The sequence below is a fragment of the Somniosus microcephalus genome, chromosome 9 (genome assembly GCF_052327205.1).
Source record: "Somniosus microcephalus isolate GS21.2 chromosome 9, FLI_Smic_1.0, whole genome shotgun sequence".
NCBI lineage: Eukaryota > Metazoa > Chordata > Chondrichthyes > Squaliformes > Somniosidae > Somniosus > Somniosus microcephalus.
The window spans coordinates 185806773-185817742 of record NC_140995.1 but is presented as its reverse complement, the minus strand read 5'-3'; the positions used below and the strand labels follow the sequence as shown (position 1 = coordinate 185817742).

The following is a 10970-nucleotide window of genomic DNA, read 5'->3' as shown; positions in this document are numbered from 1 at the left end:
TGTCCTGTTACTGCTTCCTTAATAATGGACTCCAACATTTTACCAACAACAGATGTTAGGCTAACTGGTCTATAGTTTCCAGCCTTTTGTCTACCTCCCTTTTTAAATAAGGACGTTAAATTAGCAGTTTTCCAATCTGCTGGGACCTTTCCTGAATCCAGGGAGTTTTGGAAAATTACCACCAATGCATCCGCAATCCCTATCGCTACTTCTCTCAAGACCCTAGGATGTAAGCCATCAGGTCCAGGGGATTTATCCACCTTAAGTCCCATTATCTTACCGAGTGCCATCTCCTTAGTGATTTTAATCATGTTTAGCTCCTCCCCCCCTATAGCCCCCTGTTTGTCCAGTGTTGGGATATTTTTAGTGTCCTCTACTGTAAAGACTAATACAAAATATTTGTTCAGCGTTTCTGCCATCTCCATGCTCCCCACCACTAATTTCCCGGTCTTGTCCTCTAAGGGACCAACATTCACTTTAGCCACCCTTTTTCTTTTTATGTAACTGTAGAAACTCTTGCTATCTGTTTTTATATTTTTTGCTAGTTTACTTTCATAATCTATCTTCCCTTTCTTAATTAATCTTTTAGTTATTCTTTGCTGGCTTTTAAATGTTTCCCAATCTTCTATCCTCCCACTAGATTTGGCTACTTTATATGCCCTTGTTTTCAGTCGGAAACTATCCTTTACTACTTTACTTAGCCACGGATGGCTGTCTTTTCTTTTACGTATCAGGGAACCTTGTATATCTAAGTGACACACTTCAGTGCGATCTGGTTGGTATAGCCATTCAATCTTAACTTCTGTAACTTTTTTCTTTCTGCTGGAGATGATTTTACGAAGACAACCTTCTACATATACTGGACAAAGAACTCTACAACAAACACTACTACAAGAACTACTAAAAGAAATAGAACTGAACCAAGGACCGAAAACTGAAGACATAAGAAATAGGAGGAGGAGTAGGCCATTCGGCCCCTTGAGCCTGCTCTGAGACTGAGGCCTTCTGCATCAAAACACTATCTTAAGTATCCTTAATTTCCAAAGAAACCTCCCCAATTCTATTGACCAATCTGAGTGACAGATATGATAGAAGAATTCGACCCTTTTGGTGTCAATCACCTCACACACCCATCTTGGTACCTCTGTTGATCTTCAAATCAATGAAACACTGGCAACTCCACATGTCAGTTGGTTCATTTACTCCCTAGCTTCTTAGGTCGTTGCTAACTAAGAAGCTACACAGAGATCCAGATAAGGCAGGATATCTTTATGACCTCCTTAAAGAGCCATCTGTGAGCCTGTTGTCTTCTTGATTGCTTGCTTTCTTTCCCTAGTAAGGAATCTCTCTGAGTTTTGTTTTGTTTAAACGTCCATTGTTTAATTAAGATAAGCCTTTTCCTTTCCTAGCATTCAGTCTGACTAATGACTCCATTTTGAGGACACCTTGAAGACAATTCTTAGGGCATTACATCACCTGCACCACTGTTGAAACTCTTATCTATGCTTTTATTATCTCAAAACACTATCTTATCTATCCTTAATCTCCAAAGACTTAATTTCACCAATGCCTGTCTCACTGGCCTCATGATCTTCACCCAATACTACCTTGAGCTTGTCCAGAACTCTGCTGCCCACATTATGTACCATATTAAGTCTGTTACCACTCCTCCAGTACTCAACCTCTGTTAGTTTTCTTTCCCCAATTCAAAATCCTTGTCTTCATTTACAATTCCCTCCATGGCCTCACCCACTCCTTGCAGCTCTTTCAGCCCTAAGTCCCCCTCCAGCTGCTTTGTCCTCCAAACCTGGCCTCCTGTATATCACCCTCTCACTTGCCACACTAGCATCAGAAACACAGATTTCAGCCACCTTTAGCCTACTTTCCAGAACGCACTTCCTAAAAACTGTCAATTTTGCTACTTTTCTCCACACCTGGAAAAGCCTCCTTTTGATCATGCTTCCAGTCTTCTTTCCTAACTCTTAGAAACATAGAAGTTTACATCACAAAAGGAGGCCATTTAGCTCATTGTGTCTGTGCTGGCTCTTTGCTAGACCAAGACAAAACTAATCTAATGGTTTCAGAAGTTTATCCACATTTCCTTTGGAAGATATAATTGTCTCTGCTTTAACTAGTCTCTGGGGCAGAGCATTGCATGCTCTAATGATTGTGTAAATAATTTTCTCCTGATCACTCTCCTCAGTTACAATTTTAAATTGATCGCTGCTCGTTACTGATTCCCCAACAAGAAGAAATACTCTCTCCATAGTCACCCTATTAAAACCCTTTATCAATCAAAAAAATCATTAGCCATTGCTCCAGTGGAAATAGTCTCACTAAATATAGAAACATAGAAGATAGGAGCAGGAATAAGCCATTCGGCCCCTCGAGCCTGCTCCGCCATTCATTGAGATCATGGCTGATCATTCAAATTCAGTACCCTGTCCCTGCCTTCTCTCCATATCCTTTGATCCCTTTAGCCTTAAGAAATATATCTAACTATTATTCCACATAACTATTGTTTCTCATCAGTGGTATCTTCATGTTATCATACTACATTCTCTATAGTGTTAATGTCCTTTCTATAATGGGTTATGCAAAACTCCACACAGTACTCTAATTGTGGCATATTCCATTGGCTTTTACAAATTTATCATTACCTCTTTGCTCTGGTATTCTATGCCCCTATTTATAAAACCCAATGTTTGCTGTCCATTTTACTTCTGTGAAGTGCTTTGGAACATATATCGTGTTAAAAGCATTCTACAAGCAGAAGTAGTTATTGGACCCACCTTTCAAATGTTATGAGGTCTCTAATATTATTTCTTTCTAACTTGCAGCTATGTTGTTATCAGAGTTGACTTTTGTGGCTACCTCCTTCTAGGCATTTTATGACATACTTCTGTAAGACCTATGCTATTGTTTTCCAAATATTGCAGCCTTCCTGAGCCACAGCTGCTCAAGCAGCACCTGAGGCTCACATCCCTAAACATTTAGGTTCTTTCTGTTGCTGTCTTACCTGGCCTGATTCCATGCTACTTAATAGCTTGATGTAAGTTTATACAAAACTCCCTTGCACAAACACTATGTCTTCAAGACCCAATACAATATTATAAAGCCTGTCATACACTTTATTCTTCTGCCAACATTGCGGGCTCCCAAATTTGAATCACATATGCTGCAAGTTAATGGTAATGAGGCAGCCCTGCATCCAACTACTGCCCATATCATTTTTCTTCCAGATTTCTTGCAGCAGTGTCCAAATGAATCTTTAATTCCTGGAGATACCAGGACAACCCCGAAGGGTTAACAACCCTCGATACATTTGAGTGGCGACGTTAGAGATCACTTAAGAGTAATTCATGTTTGTGTGGGACTGGAGTCACAAAGGGTAAGAATGGCAGGTTTCTCCCCCAAAAATACATGTCTTCAGATTCTGATGAAAAGCTGTGCCTGAAATGTTATAATGTTCCTTTCTTTACAGATTCTGTCTGACTTGCTGAGGGTTTCCAACATTTTCTGTGTTTTTCCCCCTGATTTACAGCATCTGCCTCCAACTAAATTGGTGAGCTTGAAGCCTGCTGCACCTGCTTCTTCTCTGGTCTGCATCTGCACCAGATAATCTACCCAATTGTTTAATTGTAATTAATATTTTAGCCTCTAAAAATAAAAAGTGGGTAATCTGAGTATATACTTCTTTACTGAACAAGAATTTTGAAATTGATTCATTTGGGCGAAGAGGCAGTGGAGCTTAAAAAGAATGGAGATAATGGATATGCGGACTTTGTGTGAAAGAGGAAAGGCTTGTGGAATTTTGCATTGCAAAGTGGAGAAGTCTCCTTAAAGTGTATTCAACCAAGAAGCAATCCTTCACTATTCAGTCATTGCTGCCCTGGCTGGGGCTGATGCCAGCGCGAGCCGCAAGCAGATTCCCAACCATCGCGTCCCTGGCAACCTGCCAGAAGCTCCGCCCCTTTAAGGTTCAAAATGTCCAATTGGACAGCAGGCTGGCTGATTGATTGGCGCAGCATTGTCTTACAGCCCCACCCACTTCCTCTCCTCGCTCACTGATGGGGATGGGTGGTGGGGAGATAGGCAGCTACCGGCCAATCGGAATCTTCGCTGCGTTCTCAGCCAATGCAAGCGCGTTTTATTGAGAAGTGCGGGAATTTTGAACGCGGGCGGTTGGTGTTGTTTGTAAAGCAGCGGCTGGAAGTCGGTAAGTGCGGTGGATCAGCCGGGGTGAGATTGGTTGACGTGCCCGAGAGGGAGACAGGGATGGCCGCCACCGGGTCCAGCCGAGGCAAAACCCATTGGGGTTTGTGCTGTTGTGGAGGGAGGCTGACCCCGACACTACTGCAAACAACCGGGGAGAAATGATATGGGGCAATAAAATAAATGGTGTATTTTTTTTCCATTTTCTTTGTCTACCTCTCTACCTCTCTTTTCTCCTTTTAAGACGCTCCTTAACATTTCTTTACCCAGAGAGTGGTGAGAATGTGGAACTCGCTACCACAGGGAGTGGTTGAAGCGAATAGTATAGATGCATTTAAGGGGAGACTAGACAAGTATATGAGGAAGAAGGAAATAGAGGGTTATGCTGATAGATTTAGATGAGGAAAGATGGGAGGAGGCTTGTGTGGTGTATAAACACTGGCATAGACTGGTTGGGCTGGATGGTTTGTTTATGTGCTGTATATACCCTATATATATAATCCTTTGTAACCTCCCTCTCTCCTTCCACCTGTCCAAATATCTCCCTGTGTGGCTCAGTATCAAATTTTGTTGGATAATGCGCCTGTGGACAATGTTCCCTCTTTTTTGGTGTGCGGTATCTTTTCCAGCAACCGAAGCTGGTGAGCAGCCTGCACAGGACCTCCCGATTGGTGCACATGCCCGCACTCCTTTGGAGGAACATTGCCTGTGTAGTGTTTTTACAATGTTCAAGGTGCTACATAAATGCAAGTTATTATTAGTTATAAAATTATTGGAGAAAGGCTTTTTGAGAGTCAAGAATCATCTAGTCAGATAACTGAAAATCTGCTCACTTTCCTGGCTTCGGAAGATGATGTGCCAGCAGGACAGACAGACACGTGTTGGGTGACAGGTGGCGGGAGTGTGGGATGGTTGGAGGCAGGAGGTCATGTGATGCAACCTCCTGGATTATGTCTAAGCAGAGTTGGCAACCCTATTTCTCCTGCCAACTGCCCTCCCCCCACCCTTCCTTCCGGGTGGCTCTACTCTGGGACTTCCTGCCCGGCACTGCTTATGATCTGAGCCATTAGACATGGGGTTGAGTTTTTACCCACTACATTTGCGGGTTTAATTTTGTGAACTGTGAACACTGGCAATATTCCTGAAATTTGGAAAGCAAAAATGCTACAAGGAGCCAATGTTGCCGTTTTGGATGGGTAAACAATTCCTTTGAAGCATCTTGTACATGTATTTTGCACTTCAGTCTGATGCAAGTGTTGGGGCTGACTATGGTGAGACTGTCTTGATTGGATTGTTTTAAGACACTCCTTAAAACGTACCTCTCTTACCAAACTTTTGGTCATCTGCACTAATATTTTCTCGTATGGCTCGGTGTCATTTTGTTTGGTAACGCTCCTGTGAAGTACCTTGGGGCATTTTACTATTTTAAAGATGTTATATAAATGCAAGTTGTTGGAGTTTGTGTTTGAGAAATTAAAATTCATTGTTGTCTAGCTTGCATTCAACACTGCCGGTGATCAAGCTGTGGCAGTTAGTACAGTGCAGTCTTTTCATAAAATGCCTTGAAGCAATGAGGCCTTGTTTATGTTAACTACAAGTTTTGGTTCCCAGCACTCAAGATTTCTGTACATGTTATTATTAAACATGATTTCAGATTCTCCAGTCCAAACATTTTCCCCATTGCCATAGATCTAGTCCTTCTCCGGCTCCATTTTTCACCAGAGTGAACTCTGGACTTTTCCCCTCTTCCTTGAACCGTGCTCGAACCACTCCCTGACCACCACAACTCTCCTCCATCTGGCTGAACTTGTACACATCTTGAAAAGCTTCTCTTAACTCCAGTCAATTCCTTTAGATAAAAGGTATTACTTTAAGCACCCTTATGTGTCCCAACTATACCTGTCTTTTTGTAGGATATATGGAGCACTGTTCTAATCCTAGTTGTGAGGGGCTCCCTGACCTCTTGCTCTGTTACATTGATGGTTATTTAAGTTCTATTTCTTCCCTCCCTGAACTGCAGATTTAAATTTACTGTACTTCAAATGTTCACCGATTCTTCATCTTTACATGTCCCATCTCTGGACTTTCCCTTCCTGACATCTGCCTCTGTCAATGGGCTTTTAATGTTTGTAATCAATGGTATCTATTAGAGTTTCCCATAAGTATCTTGATTATGCTTCTTCCAGTGTTGCTTCCTGTAAAGATTTCACCCCTTTCCAGTTTCTCCATCTGTTGCATTGTTTCCTGATGATTCTACGTTCCACACTAGAGCTTCTGAAACATCATCCTTTTTCCTCAGCTGAGGTTTCTTTGCCACTGTTTTATGGAACCCATGACTGTCTGCTCCATTTCCTAACCCCCTCATCTCTCAGCCTGTATGTTCAATTAGATGTGTAACAATATCTTTCACCATCCATCAATATTACATTCAACAATGCATGCTTTCCTCTGGCCTTGTAACCATCCCATGGAGGCAATGCAGAAAATAACGGAAAGATGGAAACCTCATGCGTCCCTTCATAACCCAGGCATTTAATAAGTCTGTTCTCTTCATTTACTCCAGAATGTGTGCTGGACAGCAAATAATCCAATTCCACAAACAGATTAAGTGGGATGCGCTGTACTATTGAGATTTGTTGTATAGTGCGTCTCATTATAATGCAGATTTGACTTGGACCCCAAGAGTGGGGTGAAAATGGGGTGATCATGCATGTGTGACTGTGCTTGAGCTTGATCTTTGGCACCTTTCACGTGTGTTTGTAAACTTGAGTGTTACCAACAATTGACTAATTGTTTGAATATTCAATGTTTTAAAAAAAGGCAGTTTCAGTGGGATATTGTGTTTTGAAAGTATTGATGAACTTCTAAAAGTCAAGATACTTTAATGCTGCTTCTCTTTCTTGTTTATAGTGATGGAGGATGAAATAAATGAATCAAGGATGCGACTGGCTCGCCTTACGAGTCGATTAGCATACTTCCGAACAAAATATGAGGAAGCAAACAGAACTGAAGAGTTGAAATCTAATTTGGATATTACAGGTACCGTGCAGAACATTTTTTCTTAATATTTTAGTTAATCTATTTGATTATATAATTAGAAAAGCATTGAAATTGAACAGTGACCACCCCCCCCCCCCTATTAAAGCAGACGTATTATACCTGCATTACATAGGGAACCATGCTTGATAATGTGCTCTGAGTATTGAATCTTTAATCTGAATTGATCTGAATAAGCTTGGGAGCGATTTCTTAAAGTTAGGGCCTGTTTGTATTTGAGGAATATGCAACAGTAAGAGGCAGTTTAGGAAGTGAGGCAAAATAACTTTAGTTAAGGGAATGCCAGTGATATTAATATGACTGTTATGATACCAAAAACGAAGTAACCTAGAATACTGAATTGATCTGGGCCCTGCTGCTTCTGTGATTCCATCAACTTTTCACATGTTTGATCTTTTTCACCAGGAATGCTTTTATTGCAATTAAATCTTGTATTCTATTTTACAACAGATCACACTGCCACTATCAGACAAATTATGGCTGATGGAAACTACCCAGAAGATTGGTTTGCATACCTTCAGAAAGTGGAAAAGATGGGTGACCCTCAAACTAACGAGAGCCTATTGAATAGGCTTATGGAGCTATACGATGACACAGTTGCTGCTCTATCAGTGGAAAAACATTATGCAAATGAATGCTATGCTCGCATCATGATCCGTTTTGCAGAGCTTAAAGTGTAAGTATCTTATGTTTTGCAATAAAAGCATTTAGATACAGATATCTGAACTTCACACGCTAGTTTTTATGTGAACAAAATCCATGTTTAATTTATGTGAGAACAGTGCTGGCAGAGCAAGAGCGACCCATGTGTAGTTTAGTCTAGGACAATTGTTCACTTTTTTTATTTGGATTCAGATTAAAATTGAGAGTACTTTTCACTACCAGTTAACTTCTTTGTTGTAGAGTTAAGTTTTGGGTGCGTACCAAGATGTTTCAAACCTGGTGTTGAAGGGTGAGTAACTGGTATAATCAAAACTTGCTGGATGACACAAGTTAGCTTCTGATTGAAATCTGTTGATCACTGAGCTCATTATTCCGACCCAGTAATTGAGAGATTCTGTCAGTGACAGTCGCCCTCAATGTTTGTGGCCTTTTTGATTGGGTACGACAACTGAACCTCAATAGAAGATTAAATCTGACATTTCGTTGGACTGGATGCATGATTTCATCAGAGGATACAAACTTCAAAATGACATTATTTTGACATCAGTGTAGTAATTCCTCAGGGAAGGATGTTACCTTCTCCTACCCTGTATGCCCCCTGGACGTCAAGGGGTATACAGGGTAGGATAAAGCAAAAAAGGAAACCTTATGTCTGATACCGAGAGCTAAATACTGCAGAAAGCCGAGAGGAGTATAGAAAGTGCAGGGGTGAAATTAGGAAAGCAAAGAGTGGGCATGAAAAAATATTGGCAAGTAAAATCAAGGAAAACCTGAAGATGTTTTATGAATACGTAACGAGCAAGTGGATAACTAAATAGAGAGTAAGGCCTATTGGAGACCAGAAAGGTAACCTGTGTTTTGAAGCTCTTAATGAATATTTTGCATCCATCTTCACAAAAGAGAGCGACGATACAGACGTTGTAGTTTCGGAGGGGAGTGAAATTAAATGAGATAAACAAAGAAAGAGGAAATATTAAGAGATTTAGCATATTTGAAAGTATCCTGGGCTGTTAAGAGGCAAGGGAGGAAAGAGCGGTGGCTTTGACCATTGTTTTCCAATACACTCTGGCTGCAGGTGTGGTGCTGTAGGACTGGATGACTGCTAACATTGCACCGTTGTTTAAAAAGGAAGAAAGGGAGAGACAGAGTGTCAGCCTAACCTCAGTGGTGGGAAAATTATTGGAAAAACTTCTGAGGGGCAGTATTAATCGTCATTTAGAAAGGCACTGATTAATCCAGGACAGTCAGCTTGGATTTGTTAAGGGAAGGTTGTGTCTGACTAACTTAATTGAATTATTTGAGGAGGTAACAAGGAAGGTCAATGAGGGTAGCACATTTGATGTAGTCTACATGGATTTTAGCAAGGATTTTGACAAGGTCCCACATGGCAGACTGGTCAGAAAAGTAAAAGCCCATGGGATCCAAGGGAAAGTGGCAAATTGGATCCAAAATGGGCTCAGTGGCAGGGAGCAAAGGGTAATGGTCGACTGGTGTTTTTGTGACTGGAAGGCTGTTTCCAGTGGGGTTCCACACAGTTCAGTACTAGGTCCCTTTTTCTGGTATATATCAATGATTTGGACTTCTATGTAGGGGGCATGATTTAAAAGGCTGTAGACTGCAGGAAGATATCAATGGACTGGTCAGGTGGGCAGAAAAGAGGCAAATGGAATTCAATCTGGAGGAGTATGAGGTAATGCATTTGGGAGGGCGAACAAGGCAAGGGAATACGCAATAACTGGTAGGACACTGAGAAGTGAAGAGGAACAGAGGGACCTTGGAGTGCATGTCCACAGATCCCTGAATGTAGCAGCACAGGTAGATATGGTGGTTAAGAAGGCATACGGGATATATTCTATGCCTCGGCTAATAAAGGAAAGTAAGAGCAGGAAGGTTATGCTTGAACTGTATAAAGCACTAGTTAGGCCACAGCTAGAGTACTGCGTGCAGTTCTGGTCACCACATTACAGGAAAGATGTGACTGCACCAGAGAAAGTACAGAGGTGATTTACAAGGATATTGCCAGGACTGGAGAATTTTAGCTATGAGGAAAGATTAGATAGGCTGAAGTTGTTTTCTTTGGAGCAGAGGAGGCTGAGGGGAGGCTTAATTGAGGTGTATAAAATGATGAGGGGCCTAGATAGAGTGGATAGGAAGGACCTATATCCCTTAGCAGAGTGGTCAATAACCAGGGAGCATAGATTTAAAATAATTGGTAGAAGGACTAGAGGGGAGTTGAGAACTTTTTTCACCCAGAGGGTGGTGGGGGGTCTGGAACTCACTGCCTGAAAGGGTGGAAGATGCAGAAACCCTCATCACATTTACAAAGTATTTGGAGATGCACTTGAAGTGCTGTAACCTACAAGGCTACAGACTAAGAGCTGGAAAGTGGGATTAGGCTGGATAGCTCTTTTGGCTGGCACAGACATGATGGGTTGAATGGCCTCCTCCTATGCTATAAATTTCTGATTCCATGTTCACTGTTCATCTTGGAAGTTGGAGATTTCTTAATTTTATTTGCTGACTGACTCAATATCACTGGCAATATTTTAACAGTCTGTGTGGCTGTGTGTGTGCATCACTTTCTGACTATGGACTGCTGAAGCATGCAGTGGCTTATGGGATAGTGTGACTTACCTGTTGCTGCACCAGTACAATTTCTTAATGTTCCCAGTAACTACCAAAGTCACATTCATGGAAAGTTAACTGCCCTTGACTACACCCCTCATGCCAACTGATCTGTAAAGCATAGAAGGGAATTACAATTGTGTTCATTCTTGAAGACTTTCTGGTTTGGTGTACATCATTGCTCCTCCTTCCCTCCCCCTGCCCGCCCCCAAACCCACCTTCACAATTGTACCTCCGGCTTACCAATTTTCTTACGAATATATATACTTTGTTCGTTTACATACATACAACTCAAATTTACCACCATTTTTCTATCTTGCTCTTAGTAATACTTCCTCCTGAGAATCTGTTCATCAATGCTTTCTGTTTTTCTATTCGATCTTTCCTACATCCTTTTGCTTCCTCTGCTG

General features: G+C 41.4%; 1 protein-coding gene across 2 annotated transcripts in view; it reads left to right on the top strand.

The window, feature by feature from the left end:
- Positions 1-4073: 4073 nt before the first annotated feature.
- ttk (ttk protein kinase) overlaps positions 4074-10970 on the top strand; it is a 48170-nt gene continuing 41273 nt past the window's right edge. Inside the window, exons 1-3 of one of the 2 annotated variants that reach the window (XM_085997682.1) lie at positions 4074-4219; positions 7126-7254; positions 7723-7948. In XM_085997682.1, the coding sequence (XP_085853808.1) occupies positions 4138-4219; positions 7126-7254; positions 7723-7948 (437 nt within the window). In that variant the 5' untranslated portion in view covers positions 4074-4137. Of the gene's footprint in view, positions 4220-4264; positions 4402-7125; positions 7255-7722; positions 7949-10970 lie in introns of those variants that run through there. The other variant, XM_085997683.1, reaches the window with a different exon arrangement.